The 16,379-nt window shown below is 40.3% G+C and overlaps 1 protein-coding gene across 1 annotated transcript in view; it reads right to left on the bottom strand.

Annotated features, from left to right (window-relative positions):
- Window positions 1-3,208: 3,208 nt before the first annotated feature.
- The window catches only part of MAPK11 (mitogen-activated protein kinase 11), a 19,746-nt gene continuing 6,575 nt past the window's right edge, over window positions 3,209-16,379 (bottom strand). The window contains exons 6-11 of the mRNA XM_035893694.1: window positions 14,632-14,746; window positions 14,437-14,508; window positions 12,738-12,817; window positions 8,944-9,022; window positions 7,674-7,847; window positions 3,209-4,014 (exon numbers count right to left, since the gene is read on the bottom strand). Coding sequence (XP_035749587.1) covers window positions 3,941-4,014; window positions 7,674-7,847; window positions 8,944-9,022; window positions 12,738-12,817; window positions 14,437-14,508; window positions 14,632-14,746 — 594 coding nt within the window. The 3' untranslated portion in view covers window positions 3,209-3,940. The remainder of the gene's footprint in view (window positions 4,015-7,673; window positions 7,848-8,943; window positions 9,023-12,737; window positions 12,818-14,436; window positions 14,509-14,631; window positions 14,747-16,379) is intronic.

Raw genomic sequence — 16,379 nt, 5'->3', positions numbered from 1 at the left:
TACTGACCCCCCTTCCCTCTCGCTTTCATCTTTTGCACCACATCAAAACCACGCCAAGAGCACTACTGGGAATTCTGCAACAATGCTGTCTAATTAATGGCTCTTGACCTACTGGTGCATGATATATTTTTTCATGTATCAGTGTTGATTACCTAATTTCCTATTATTTTTCCCCCTATGAATCCCCAAAGTTATTAGTAACCATGCTGTTTCATACTTGTGTAGCCACTTTATATGTTCTTGGAGGAGGGAATTCTGTGTATTACAGCATGTGATACCCTCTAACGCTGTGCTTTTCCTCTAAACCTTGGTTTTTCTTTCCATTAGCACACTGTAAATTAGAGATTTCTTGAGCCTTGTCTTTATTTCTGCTTTGGCTGTGGCATATCAGTTTCCTGCTGCTGGGCTGCAGTGCTGATGAGGTAGAGAGATTAAAAAATGAAGCATCATATTTTAAAAGAAGTGTAGCACAGACTTACGTACGTCAAAAGATTGAGATATATGCAAAAGACTTCTTTTTCCTTTTGCAAGCTCTTTTGCTTCCAGTGACGATAAAGTTACTCGACTTGCGGTTGCACTTAACACTGATTAGAGAGTGAGATAATAAATACTAGAAGTTATTTCAATTCAGTAGGTGGAGGGATAACAACCTCTTGTGACTGAAAGCTGAAATTAGGTAAATTCAGATTAGAAGTAAACTGTTAATGGTGACAGTAAATAACCAGAGAAGGCCCCCCGAGGGTTGTGTTCTCCCCCAGTGGAAGCCTGAGCCACCTCCTCCGCCAGCATCATCCAGCCGTGCTCCTCCGAGCACCCCCTCTGTGCTTTGCAGGTGGCCAGGGGTGATAAGCACCCTAATTTAGCATGGGCTAAAACCTACAGCACTCTCCTCAGATGTACATGCAGTGGTGTAGAGGACCTGCAAAAGCACGACTGTAATAATGAGAGGAAGAGTGGGGTCAGGAGATTAAAACCCCACAAGTCTAAGCAGGCTCCACTGCCAAGTTTTGCAAATAAAAACTGGGCCAAGCAAACAATGCCTTCATTAAAGCCATTTTTAGCAGATAATTTTTTATAATAGAATCCTTACATTTGTATTTATTTACTCTTTAAAATTTACTTTTCAGCTATCATCTGCCTTACAGGTCCAGCAAGCCTGACAGAGCCCTCGCTCCCAGATGTTTACCTCCATTCGCCCGTGTGTGTTGCTTGACAAATGGTTTTTTCCATCTGTGTTCAAACGATAAGCGTTGTTAGTGCTAAGCCTTCCACCTTTCTGTCCCAGCGGGGTACTGTCTTTCCAATTACTCTGTCCTGCTGTTGTAAACTGATAAACTCACCATGTTGCAGTCCCACATTGGATTACCACAAGGGACTTCGTTACCTGCTCTAGAAAAATACTTTAATTAGTTGGTTTTGAGGTCTTAGAAATCGCCTTCACTTTGCAAATCTAGGAAAAAGGTGTCTCTCATCCTACTGTTTTTCTTGACATTAAAATGAGATGATTTATGGGGTTTGATGGTATTTCATTAAAAATAGCTGAGCTCTTGTTACCCATTACTGTCACCTTCAATTAGTTTAAATGTGGCTAAGACCATACTCTTACTACATAATTTATCTCTGAGAAAAAAATTACATCTTTGAATGCAAAAGGAAATATTCAGGGGAAGATTCAGAGTTGCCAGAAGAACAAATTTCGGAAGCGATATAAAACTCGCTTCCCACCTCAAGTAGCAGAGCTATGGCCAGAGCAGACCATCTGGTCTTTGCCTACCACAGAGTTTTTACACATCCTTTGAAGCATTTGGTGACAGCCACCCTCATAGCTGGGAAACCAGATTAAACAAATGATGGGACAAATCCCACACGAAATTAATTATCGTTGGATGCGGGAGGTTCTTGTGAAACGTTTTTACTTCATCCCTGCCCTTCCAGCTGGAATAGAGCTGCAGAACGGGCCAGCAAGCTCATTATCAGATGTCAGAGAAAATAAAGCACTGAGCTACTTCCCTGTTAACGGGCAGACAAACAAATAAAAAAATATATTTAAGACACGACTAAGTGATTGTTTTCATTATGTAGTCAGACAAATAATTTAAGGATTTACAACCTTTTCACCTATTTTAGTCAGCATGAAATTCAGTCATTGCATGACCGTTGCAGGCCTCATCCAGCTTCGTAGGAAGCCAAAGTAATGACGGCCAGACAACGCTTCAGAGGACTCGCAAGAAATCCATGCAGGCATTTACTTACAGATCAACATGCTGTTGCAGAAAGTTGAATACAAGTGGCTGCGTTCCACTGGATGCAAGTATCGGATAACTGGCCAACGTTATCAACAACAGTCCACCACCTAGTCCACAAATTAGGAGCACATTTTCTAGATTGAATGCTTGTTTCTATGTCTCAGAGAAGACAAACAATACTCTACCAAGTATCTCTGAAAAATCAAAGCTCTTGGACTTGATTTCTTTTTTAATCTGTTTATTAAGAAAAAGCTTTTCTTTTTACATAGAAAAGATACAGAGGAAGGTACATAAACGCGGCAGAATTCGTTACCTCATGTAATAGCTGTACAACTGAATCTTTATGACAGAAGTCATTAAGATTAAAATCTTAACGACAAATGAAAACCTAAATATTTTAAAAAGCCACCTCCAAAATTAGACTCTTGACAGAGCAAGAACAAGACACAAAAATGAACAACATTGAACAACTGTGAATCACAAGGATGTAGAAAGACACAGCCAGTACACTGCAAAAGGCCTCATGCCAAAGGATATCCCCGTTTTGGTATTATGCCTTCAATGGGGAAATCAGATAAATTTAATTCTTTAAGAAATCTTGGCATCAGGTGTATCCTGCAATTTGTTATTTAAGTTTTCCAAATTTTCAGAACTGGAAAATTTTGCTTAAAAAGAAGCTCTGATGAGATGGATATTTTGGTTTTCACTAACAAATTCTTAAATCTTCTTGTTTTGTCATGTCTTCCAGTGGCAATTATTAGATTATTTTCCCAAGGATTATGTGAAGGAAAATAGGACAATGAGGAACATCACTGAATTCAAAGCTGTGAACTGAACCGAGTACTCTCGCGTTGCCATCTGTGACAGCCTTTGCTGAAGCTTGCAGAAGACCACAGAGATCTCCGGCGGCGCCTTCAGGGCACCTTCTATAAACTCGGGCAAATTCACCAGCACTCCACCGATGGCATGGGTAGGGGTACCATCGGGAAGGAAAATCGTCTCACAAATGGGTATTGTGCAGATTAAAAAAAATATATGTGGGGTAAATAATGAGAACAGACACTTGAATGGCAACTGAAGACAAAGATTTATTTTTACTGACTTTGAACTGGTTTTAAGGTCGCTTGAGAGACATCCAGTAAATTTGTAAGACCACCACAGATATGACTACATATGCATATTCTGTCTATCTCACTACCACGCCCTCTCTTCCTAAAGGCACTAACTATAAATAATATGAAAATGGACAGATAAAATGCCAGGGGAAAAAAAGAAAAGGATTGCTTGTATGGACTTCTGTGTTTATGTTTGTATACATTCATGCTTTAAATGTACAATTTTAAAATTAATTTAAAAAGTCACCTTTATTTTGGCAGTACAACTGATAAAATGAAACATGCAGAACACACAGCTCGACAGAACTCAGTGCATAATTTTGTCAGAATGAAGCAGTTCTTTATCACCTTTTGTGAGTTGGGAATACATTCATATTACAAGGCAAAAAAAAAAACCAAACCAAACAAAAAACCCCACCCCAAACAGACAACATCTGGCTTCTGTATAATGCATCTGCTTTTCCACATCTTCTCCAACATCTTTGGATAGTAAAATCTACGTCTGACCACAGGTTAAATTGTATGGTTATATTTTAACAGTCTTCATAGTGCAGCAAGGCAAGACAGAGCTGCCTGTATTCACTGTTCTATCTCCAGGCTATCCATTTTTAAGTCGGGGGGTTTAAAGCTAACCACTTCTTCATAGGTAAGTTCTGTAGAGAGGATGCAAGGGAGAGAGAAGAATTAGGTGATATTCTCTTCAAAAGAAAAATATTCCAGATAAAACAGTTCTGTGGAGGCATGTGACTTGTAGTTTGTATTTCCAGCCTTTTTCAGAGTCCAGATCCAAAAATAGACTGAATTCACGAGGAATCCCTCTGTTAACCTCAGATTACAAATTAGACTCACAAATACTGTTATTGTACAACATGTCTGTCCCCTTCAGCTAATTACTAAAACACACAGGCCCTGAAATGGAAACATCAATTATGCTGTCAGATGACCTGCCAAAATGATGTAATAAAAGACAAAATGTAATGGAAAATGGAATCTTTAAAAGCACACGAACAGGTTTTAAAATGTACACTTTTAACTGTGCAGAATGTAATTTATCATCTCTCAGTCAATTGCCTTCAACATAAATCGCTCGCAATTCTGTGCTAATGCCTTGGGATTAGGTTTGGGGGGTTTTTGTGTTTTCTTGTAACTAACTTAATTTTAAGGTCTTCTGAAAAAAATATTTCGTTTGTCTTAGAAGCATGTAACACTTCTATTTTCATCAAGAAGGGCTTAGCTAGAAACACAGATTCCCTGCTATTTTACCCTGCTTTAGGAATAGCCCTCGATCTTTTCATGCCGACAGTCACGTCCTGGTTTGTGCCTTGCACAGCAATGGAGTGTGTCGTCAGCGGCTACCTCCTATGCATTTTCTCAAGTTAGATATTGCGTTTTAAGAAGCAAATCCTGCTGACAAGTAACTATATGGCTAACTGCATTACTTCAGGTTCTCTTTTTTTTTTTTTTTTTTTTTTAGTGGGAATGACGGGGTTAGGTTAATGGTTGGACTTGATGATCTTAAAGGTCTTTTCCAACCTAAAGGATTCTGTGATTCTATGATTCTTTTCCAAACAGTGATGTTTAAACCACATCAAACTTGTGCCTGTTAGCTTGTTTATTAAACAGACCTGTCTGAGACAGCTGCTACACCTGCAAGTGGACCTTGCACTCCTCTAAAAAGCATGGAAGGATCTTCAGGCTGAATCTTGCTTACGGTTGTGTTAGGCTGGAGCATGGTGTACGGTGACCAGCGTGCCACCTGCGGTGAAGGACTTCTCTGAAAGAAATTCTGTGGGCAGAACCCCTGAGGCGGAAGGATTCGTTAGGTGACTCTTTCAGTGATTGACTTGTGGCTATTAAGTGGCATCTGGCCACGGGCAGCCAGGCAGGAGCTAGAGCGGTCCCAACTGAACTCGCAGGATGCCAGCATCCTGCCAAATCGGACACCTGGAACTGTATTATTGGCTGTGCTTTGTATGTTTATGAAGCTCCTTACCCCGTTCTCGTGCCACCTACTCAGCAGAACATACAGATGTTTCGCTGAGATATGTTCAACTGGAGCAACAGCTAAGGAGAGAGAGTGCGTAGCATTCAGCTCTGACTAGCATGCTCTTGGCCTCTACAGTTTTGAAATATTTTCTAACTGATTAAAGATGTCAGAAAGAAATCTATGAGCTTGGGCTGCACGCCTCAGCGGTGTGCAGTGGAGGCCAAGGAAACCCTTAAGCGCATAACGTGCAAGACAGAGGGTCTGAAACCTCCTTTTACTGCGGTGCTCAGTCCCTCTTGGGATCAAGCGCCGCTGATTTTTAATTTGAACAGAAAAAGAGGGGAAATATGCCACTGGCATCTTGAGAAACCAGGTCAGTATTTCATTAACAATACAAACATTTTATGCAAATGGTCATCTTTCATGTCATCTTACTTAAATGCGGCACATACTTGAAAATAAAAGTTTATTCCCCAAGATAAAAATACGGCCAGGAGGAAGAGCTGTATGTCCTGTGCCAGTTCTGAGATTTTTGTCTCAGGCCTTCTTTTTCTCCCCATGTATAAAGAAGGTTTGACCTGTAGTTCCAACAAGGACAGTGATGTAGAAAAACGTAATACTGTCCTTCCAAGAGAATGCACCTCCACGTCCTCGTTTCAGTTCAGAAAGTGTTAAGCTAAGATTGTTCCTGAAATAATTTCAACGGAGTTTCATCACAAACAGAAATCAGCGTAATGACTCGGAAATTGTTAAATTTTCCTGTTAAAGACTCAGGCAACTGAGAAAGTCGCAGAAAACAAATCATCCACTAGTAAGTACAGAAGAAATCGAACCTGCGTGTCACTGAACAAGATGTATGGACGGTGCTGTATGTGTGAGTACGTGTGAGGAGTAAGCGATAGCGGTCAATCCCTGTTTGTACAGGCACAGCAGCCTTCTAGAAAACACTTTTCAGAGCTCTAGGAGGTTGCTTTACTGTAGAGAGACCCAGGAGCCTGCTCCTGTCTTTCTTTAAGATGTATTTGCTGTAGTCAGCCTGCCTGTCTCCCCTGCAATGCCCAGGATAAAACATGGCACAAGTGGAAGGGCATGAGTAAGAAGATACGGGAGGTCAGTATTTTTCATCATAAACCTATCCACTACACTAACACATTTTTAATCAAACCTTTCTGGAGTAAAAGTTACAGAATATACAGACAGAAACAGAAGAACATTTATTTTATAGAATGCATATTTCGTCTTAAGCCAAGGAAAGGACTTTATTGACAAACAGGAACAACTAGTTTTCTAGAACTTTACTCTCGATGTAAAATGCCTAGTAAGGAATTTTTATAGAATCATAGAGTCACAGAATGTTTTGGGTTGGAAGGGACCCCTAGAGGTCATCTAGTCCAACCCCCCTGCAGTGAGCAGGGACACTGCTAACTAGATCAGGTTGCTCAGAGCCCCGTCCAACCTGGCCTTGAATGTTTCCAGGGATGGGGCCTCCACTACCGCTCTGGGCAACCTGTTCCAGTGTTTCACCACCCTCATTGTAAAGAACTTCTTCTTAGACTAGATAGTCTAAACCTACCCTGGTTTAGTTTAAAACCATTACCCCTTGTCTTGTCACTGCTGGCCCTACTAAAAAGATTTTCCCCATCTTTAGCATAGTATGTCCTCATTAGGCAATGATGAAATTGGATTGTACTTTTCAGCGTACTAATGTTTTAGCCAGCTTACTTCCGTGATCCTGTACTGCAATATGGCCGTGATGCAAGCGTGGAGTTAACTAATAAACAAAGCTTGTTGCAGTATTTCTCAAGGATGGGTTTTGGGGTGTCACTCCCAAGTAAAATCATCAACTCTAATCTCAAACAGGATCAATAGCATGGTTTATCCATTAATCCCAATTACTTGGCTATCTAAAGAATGATTAACAAAATACACATCTATGTGGAAAATACTTGTTTCTGGTTCTGAATAAAGGTAGACCAGAGTACTAAATAGTGTCACTTGCCCTAGGACAGTTACTTCAGCTGAGGATCTGACTTAGAAAACCAAAAGCAAGACAGAATGTATGGATACCTGGTAACCAGCATCAGCTTTTAGTTAAGATTAAATCTACGATAGGGAATCTAGTGAGGAGATGATAGAATGGTGGAAAGAAGCAAAATCCAGAGAGGAAACACAATGCCTTCCACCTCTCCACTCCGGCAAACACACGTGGACTTACCTTGTTCCCTGAGGCTTAAGAGTTCAAATTGCTCTGGTTAGAAACAGGAAAACTGTTAAGTAAGGTTTAGTTCCACTGCATGTATTAACTACTGTGTGCAATGCTGTTACCTTTCCATTCCTCTATGGTTCGCTCCTTATTCTCTATTGACTCATCGTACAGCTCGGCCTCAGGTTCATCATCCGGATCGTGATACTGTACAAAGTATGGATGTGCCAGTGCTTCCGAGGCAGTAATTCTTTTATCGCTGTCTAATATAAGCATCTTCTCAAGAAGATCTACAGCTAAGGGAAAAAGAGAAACACGGTTCAAAGCCAGAAGAGACCATCTAGAAATAAAAGGCAACTGTTTACATGCAATCTGTTCTCACACACCTTAAACACAGTTAACGTTACTGGCAAACCCACAAAGTTTTGGCAACGTAACAAATAAGTGTTGAAGATTTTTATACTGTGAGTACAGTTTTCAGAGCTGAAGGAAGCTTCTGGTTTGCTTGTGCCATGCACAAAGGTTCATTATAGTCTATTTCATATCTGATTGACCTCTTCGGACATCCAAGGCCTCCATTCTGAAAAGAAGTCTGTGTGCTTAAAAGTTAAATATCCTGTGCTGTGCATCATGTGCTTAACTTGGTCCTGACCACTGTGAACTAAAGTAACCTAAAATTGGGAACGTGAGATTACACTTTTAATTAGCTGCACCAATGAAATCATCAGATGAAAACCCCAAAGCAACTTTACAGGACCCAGCAAAAAGCAAATGTGTTTGAAATTGACAGTTGCAGAATATTAGAAATGAGAGATCTGTAAGGCTGAAATTGGTTTTATACGGAACGTTTATCATAATGATCTAAAATATTATATAAAAATTATTTTTGGTGCTTTCATACGAGCACTGTCATTAATTTGCCTTTACGATATTACTATGTAGCATGCTCTCATGTACCTCATGCAAACAAAGCCAGCCCAGTATCCTGTGTCCAACAATGGCTAATGCATTCCTAGCAAACAATACTCAAAAGGGTCATTCCAACAGCTGTACTTCCTGCTATATTCTTCTGCTCGCCAGCAATTCATAGGTCATGGCCTTCCTAAGCCAGAAATGATGTCTCTAGTCTAGACCCCGTGACATTTTTATTCATTTTTTATATAGCTGGCTTTTGCTCCTCATCCACAGACCGTTTTCCTTCAGGAGGTTCCTGTAATCTCCACCAGACACAGAAGACACAGGCTTTGTGAAAGGAAAACAGCCTTGGGATGAAGGGTTAAGCAATGCTCTTCTCACTGGTCTGATCATTATTATATGGGATCATACAGCAAAGGAAGTCTTGAGTTCCTATGTTAGTGAAAGATTTAACCTATATCAGTCTGACCTTCTTACCTAATGGGTTGGCACCACGAAATACTGCTTTCAAATCCTGTTGAGGCATATGTGGAAGAGATTCAATGTATTTTCTTGCCTAGGAATAAATCAATATACATACCACATGCACAGAGATTAAATTTTGCCCAACAGTAACCATATCAACTCTAAAAAACCAGACGTAACGTTTTTTATGTTTCTTATACATGGGAAACCTTCTTTACATAAAATCATAATGTATGATTTTGTTTTAAACAATCAACAGCACAACATATACATATTGCACAACAAGCGAGAGAGTTTTAAACGGGGGTATCTTCCTCTAAGGGTTATGCGTTAGCACTTAGGTTTTCACCTATGCTTACCGCTTCGTTGTCGTATGTCCCCAGGGAACCCATGCATGTAACGTTCAACCAGAAATTGCAACCTAAATCATCCTTCAGCTACCCTAGCAAAGTGGTATAATCCAATCTGCGTCCTTCCCTCCTCTTTCAAACAGTAGCTTCACTAACCAAAGAACAAATCCTGATACTCCCAGGGCGCAGATCTTCAGATATTTAACAGAATCTATAGCTTGCCTTGTCACTGTGGCTCTGCAAGGCTCATCCAAACTCAGCTAGGAAAAGCCTACCCGTGTATTGGACCCACAAATGCCAGCGTGGAGCCTGACATTACATGAGCTATCAATTTCTGGGCAGAGGTAGATAGGGCAAGCAAGAGAAGAGGTTGAATGCTGGTCCTAAGGGCTGGGATGAGACGGAACAGGGAATTCTGAAATGGAACAGCTAAAGGAGAGGCAAATGTCTGTCCCCAAATCTGTAAAAAACCCAGCTGGTCTTTGAACAAACCTTAATCCTTTTAAAATGTGTTTGTGTTACAGGGATGCCTCCCTCCTGTTAGAAAGAGGCTGTCTGCAGGCGGCTAATGAAGCATCCTTGGCCTAATGAAGACAGCAAAGGAAATTGAGCTCCATGGCTCCAAGTGAAAGATCAGACCAAGAATAGTGGAACGACCTTCTGGACTATCATGAAGCAACTACAAAATACTCTGAGATACCATTCGTGCAATCCTACAACTACACTTGGGAAACAGATCCTGTTTCCTACACTGTTCTCTCTGCCATCATCTTAATTTCTGCAGCTACGATGAACTGATGTATCTTAAAGCACAGCCTCTTTTCAAACTCTGTTCTAATTTAACGAGGCAGATTTATTTTTTTTTTCTGCTTCTTATAAGATGTAAGCATGTTCTATCAAAACTCTAGACTACCATTAGTGACACATCTCAGAGTCTTAGTAAACAAAGCAAGCCTTCATGCATTATGTCCCCAACCTGTTAAAACTATATTAGCCTTTTCCCTTTTTATTATGGGGCCTGACAGCAAGGCTTTCTAAAAGGAAAATTTCTTCTTAGCAGCTGTATCCAGTCACGCAGAGAAGTATGTCTAAAGACTAGTCAAACACAGGCTGCACTCCACCTATTTTATGCCCCTAAAGTTCATAAAGGCAGTAAACACCTGCTAGAAGGTCAAAGCGGGCAGCTCCTGTCAGAGTTAAGTCTTCCAGGCCATTAGTTTATTATATATATGTATGAACAACAGAGCGAAAGAAAGCTGTCACACATTCTTGCATGGAAGCTGTGGACTGGGGTAGAAAAAAGAGGTCAATTTATCTTGTGACAAACACCTGTGGATTTGTGGGTTATTTGTTTCTGTACGGCCATCAGTTGACATCACTAATCCAAACATGACTGAAGAAGATTGGTTGTGGTTGACTCCACATCACTGGACGCTTTCAAGACGCAGCTGGACAGGGTGCTGAGCCATCTTGTTTAGACTGTGCCCTTGCCTAGAAAGGTTGGACCAGATGATCCTTCAGGTCCCTTCCAACCTAGGATTCTATGATTCTATGAAGATATGGCCAAAATGATTCTCCAGCCTTGCCCAGAAGTCCTTTGAAAACAACACAGACCTATCAAAGTATACTCACCAACCTCTCCCTCATGCTTATATATTTGCCACAGAAACCCAACCAATAGAATCCAGACAGTTAAATTATTCTGGAAATCATGAGATGCAACCAACATTTAAACCCGCGTTAACATGAAAGACTGACAAAACAGCTCAGGAACTTGTGCTGGAACATCCCATCAGGTTGATCTTTTAGTTTCCGATTCTTCAATCCTCTACTTATAATTGAAAATAGGCTTGGCATTTCAGAAAACCTTGCTGTTAGAGGAATGGAAAAAATTGTCCGGGACTGCAAGCTGCATTAAGGAATACCTAAACAATAAGGCCAAAGGACAAGGTATAGAAAAACTAGAACGAAGGAATAGACTAGACACTCCCTTGCAAGAGGCAAGTACCTCCAAGCAGGGCACGTATCTCCTTTGCCATTGCTCCTCTAACCAGGCAGCAGCCTAGAGGTGACCTAGCAGCACTCCCATTCATTAACTCGTTTTTTATGTTCTCCCTATGCTCTAAAGATATAATTAGCCCCAGTAAGACAGTTTGAGGATCCCTGTAGCTCACTGAGGTATGCTCTGAAACACAAGAAATGAAAGACAAAACCAGATAGCATCGCCACCAAATATTTAAGGTGCTTAATCCCATAGTCCAAAAGCTTACAGACTGACTAGTTGTGGGTAAATCACCCATTTGTATACGCCACTCTGGACGCATCACTGCAAAAACTGTGGGATCTTAACACATACAGGCTATACAAGGGCCTGGGCTTAGGACAGCACAGTCTGAGATTTGCTGGTTGATCCAGTCCCTAGCACAAGGATGGATCCTCCTCCTGCCCCGGCCGTTCCCAGGAGCTGGGGTCCCACAAACTCTGGGGCTGTGCGTTGGTCCATGCTGATGAGGTTTCGTTATGCTTAGACCTTCCAGAAATACTGCATTGCTCTGGCTCTCCTAGTGCTCCTGCTTACTTAACCCACTAGCATATTCATTGGTATGTTCAAAGAAAACCCATCTATATACACACAAGCTGAAAAATAGCCATTAGTATTAGTCTGAGGTGTATACAAAAAGGTTTAAGAAAACAGCTTCAGCTCAGGAGCTATCTGTGTGCTGTTGTTTATCTGGATTTTTACACTGTGCCCATGACCTGCCTTTAGCAATCAATACCACGTCTCACTCCTCAGCTGGATACCCACAGTTATTGCTTAAAATGAATCCTTCAAGCGCAGCTTTAGCAGAGAAACAAAGTGGAAATTGTTTGTTTACTAGATTACTATTTTAAAGAAGTCATATGGAGAGTTAAAAATCCCACCATTAACTACAGATATTATAATGTAAAAGCGGACTTCACACAAGCATTCAGAGAGATGAATAAATATAAGTTTCAAATTAGGGACCCAAATAAGAGCACTCATGCAGAACACACATTAATCGATTCTGATATCTCTGTTTAGACCCCTTACAACAACAGAAAGCATAAAAATTACAGAGACATCAGATTTAATAACAACAATATATTGCTGAGCTGAGCATCAGTTTGAATGTTTTTATTAGAAGTACAGCAGCAAAATAAAAGATCATCAGGACCAATTGCAAAACTTTTCAAAAACTGAGTACATGAGAACACGTATCAAAATTAACCCAGCTGACAGTCAAGGCATTTGGATACCTCTAAAAAGAATATTTTTTGAATGGTGGCATTCTAGCAGCAAAAACCAGAGGTCATTGTAAGGTGTTTGCTCATTTGCAAATCGGACTATCTGTGTAACGCAACCCGTGACGTACGATGCCAATTAGAGAAAAGGATGATAGAAAGTCAGTTAACTGAACCAAGCTGAGAACTCACATGCTCTGATGAGATCTTCTTCAGAAGTTCAGAACTGGGTGTGCCCACAACTTCCATTATTCTCTTTAGTTGATCAATATCTGCATTATTTCAGGGAAATAAACAGCACAGGGTTCTTCTGGGTTTAAACAGTTAATGAGCTTTCATGCAGATGGTTAAGATGATTAGAACTATTCAGCAAGACAATTCCATTGTAGTCCATGGAAGGATACCAATTCATACCTCCTTAAGCCTAGTCCCGGAGCATCAAATTTTCTGTTGTACTTTAAGAATCTGTCAGGTGTGCCTGTATGTGAGAAAGGTGCATGCAAAATACTGCTTTCCTGTCATAGTTCCCAATTTAACATATTCTTAAGCTTAATTTTAATAGCACATTTATGTTTCAGTGATCTGAGGGATTTCTGAAGAACTGCCTAATACGATACAGCAGGTAGGGCTAGATTATAATCTGAGGGCTGGTAAGTGGAAAATGCTCATTTGGTACCTTTAAAAATCCATTTTATATCAGCCTCAAGATTAAAAACTTTGAATATGTTCATTTTTCATGTCATATATGACCTGTATATTACATTTCCCTAGAGACTCAAGGTTACTTTACAGCTTTATTTAAACGGATGTAATCATATAATTGTAGACAATATTTCATAACAGCAAAAAATATCTTATTTCTTGAAAACTAGATGTATTGATTTTTGCAAATACCACCTAATCCTGTAATCAAACACTGGGAAGCACAGTCATCATCCAGACGATGAACACCTGGACAATGCCTGTGGTTCCAATAAAGCCTAATGATGCTGAGCACAACAGACTGGTCAGTGGGGAGACTTGGTCTCCCAGCTCTCTGAACAGGTTTTTGGGCAATTCTAATCTCATGTTGTTTCGCACCTGGCGACGGCTTAGTTTTAGCAGAAGCGTTTGCTTTTTGAGGGGTTTCAGAGCAGTGAGGAATGTCAATATTCAGTACAGAAGAATGTGCCGTTGTTTCTCATATTAAAAGCTCTCCTCCCCTGATGAAGCTGTTTCCTCATTCCTCATTATGTGTTTTTCTTCAGTTTTCTTTTATTATTTTACCGCTCGCCTCAGCGAGGGCTCTTTTATTCCTGCCAGCACAGGGAACGCCAGTGGAAATCCCTGATGCTCCAAGCAGGGACCACAGCGCAGCGCTGAAGAAAAGAGTGGATTTTGTTGCTCCTGTGGTATTTCTGGAACTGCTGGCTTTTTTTAATAACAGGACACAATATGCCTATTAATTCACTTCTTATTTAAAAGTTAATGTGTTTGCATTTTATGAACTTCCAGCCTAAAAGCAGTTCTATTTTTAAAAATTCTATTAGCCAAACAAAAAATACTGCCTTTACTCAGCTTCAGTTTTAACATATGCTATTTCAGTAAGATACACATGTGGAAGAAACCTGCTCTGTTGTAACTAGGTTATTATTTAAATACAGATACACAACAAAGAATAAATGTAAGTTGTTGTTGTTTAGGAACGTCTGTTGCTGTTTTTTTTCCTACCGAGTGGGTCTCACATTCAGCTGTCGTATACACTAAGCTGAACAATTAGCAAATATAATTTACTGTTTTAGAAGTTTGTTACCTCAAAAACATTTCCATAGAAAAACTCAAGCCATTAGAAAAAAAGGCAGAATTAGAGAGTATTTTCATGGCTGCATTTTTTGTTTTATGTTAAGGATACAATCATCTCCTGGAAATAGAGCCTTCCCTTTCAGTAGCTCTGCCATGATGCATCCCACCGACCAGATGTCAACTGCCAAAGAACGGAGAGAGAAATGCATACGATAAATCCAAGAGATCCTTACATAGAGCTGCCTCTTGGTTTAAAACCATCCCTGCATCCAGCTGTAGCAAAATGCAAATCTTGACAGTTTACCTGTTTGATTGTAGTGCATCCAGTTTAACATAATTTCTGGAGCTCTGTACCATCTTGTTGCAACGTATCCCGTCATTTCATCATCAGTTTGTCGAGCTAAACCAAAGTCTAAAATCTACAGAATAAAAATAAAACAAATAATAATATAAATAAAATAAGAATATATAAATCATATGTATTTTATAATAATATAAAATTTATAATAATACAATAATATAATATAATAATAATGTCAAAAATGCCTTTTCCCTTTTTTTTATAGGCACCGATTTTGCCCCATTACTCATCTCTGAGTTTATCCCTGAGTAGTCCCTCGCTATCGGTGCAGTAAAGCAGCAACGCTCTGCGGACGAGCTCATCTGCTCTCCCTGCAGCCTATGGGTCTGCATCAAGGTGCTTCCGCTGCCATGAGCCTGGCCCTTTATCCTCCGAGCCAAACTTTGCATTTTGCCTCAAGTTCAATTTTCCGCTGATGCTCATTTGCTAAAAATAAGCGCTACTGCTATAAAAAATGAAAGGCTATCAACTGGGAATGTTTGTGTAAAATGCCAACGGCAAGTGCTGCTGGCCATTTAAACATTTAAAGACCACATGAGCACATCACAAATCTGCAGATTTTCTGTTGTTTCCCCTCTCATGTCTATCTAAGCATTCACCCACATCACACGTCAGTCCGATGCCACTAGGAAAGAAGCAAATATCCTGCCTAACAAGGTAGATTTAAGTCACACACCATCTGTTTTCGGTAGAACTCCCCCACCGAAACAACAAAGGAGCTCTGTTTAGGTGCACGTATTACTCATAGGCTCGATAGCAAAATGTTCCCCTCCATATGCTCACCCTTGCTAAGTTTACATTGATGGGAAGTTATTTCAATTAATTTTTTCCTGCTCATTTCTTTGCTTTCTGTTTTTAGATTAGTCTATGTCCCGCTAATTAAGGAGCTAAGAGGTATCCCTAGCTCTAAGGGGGACCGCTGTGAAAGGGGACCGTGAGCCTCCATGCTGCTCGTTAAGTCAGTCATCCGAGCTAGTAGCCAGCATCTCTTCAAATAGAAATGTGAATTAAGATCAGTGGCAACCTCCCATGATGAGATCCAGGATTATTTATTAAGCTGATGGATAATCCTTTCCATTGGGAGTAAGAAAATGTTAGGAGTATCATTCAAAATTCCTCAGTTATAATCCCATTTAAAGATATAAAAAGCCTAAAGAAAAATATTAAGATATAAATAACACATTCACATCTTTACTTCTATGATACTTTAAAAAGCATGAGGCAAACAAGGCATGAATAATGGCCTGAAACTTGAACACTAATGCCCTTATTTTTATAAGGCAGTATTTTTCTTTAATAGAATCATAGAATCATAGAATGTTTTGGGTTGGAAGGGACCCCTAGAGGTCATCTAGTCCAACCCCCCTGCAGTGAGCAGGGACACCGCTAACTAGATCAGGTTGCTCAGAGCCCTGTCCAACCTGGCCTTGAATGTTTCCAGGGATGGGGCTTCCACTGCCTCTCTGGGCAACTCATTCCAGTGTTTCACCACCCTCACTGTAAAAAATTTCTTCCTTATATCCAGTCTAAACCTACCCTGTTTTAGTTTAAAACCATTACCCCTTGTCCTGTCACAGCTGGCCCTACTAAAAAGATTGTCCCCATCTTTCCCATAGGCCCCCTTTAGGTACTGAAAGGCTGCAATCAGGTCTCCCCGCAGCCTTCTCTTCTCCAGGCTGAACAAGCCCAAC

Source organism: Egretta garzetta, unplaced genomic scaffold (genome assembly GCF_000687185.1).
Source record: "Egretta garzetta isolate BGI_Z169 unplaced genomic scaffold, ASM68718v1 scaffold64, whole genome shotgun sequence".
Lineage (NCBI taxonomy): Eukaryota > Metazoa > Chordata > Aves > Pelecaniformes > Ardeidae > Egretta > Egretta garzetta.
The sequence above is the reverse complement of the archived record's forward strand: the minus strand, read 5'-3'. Positions and strand labels throughout refer to the sequence as shown.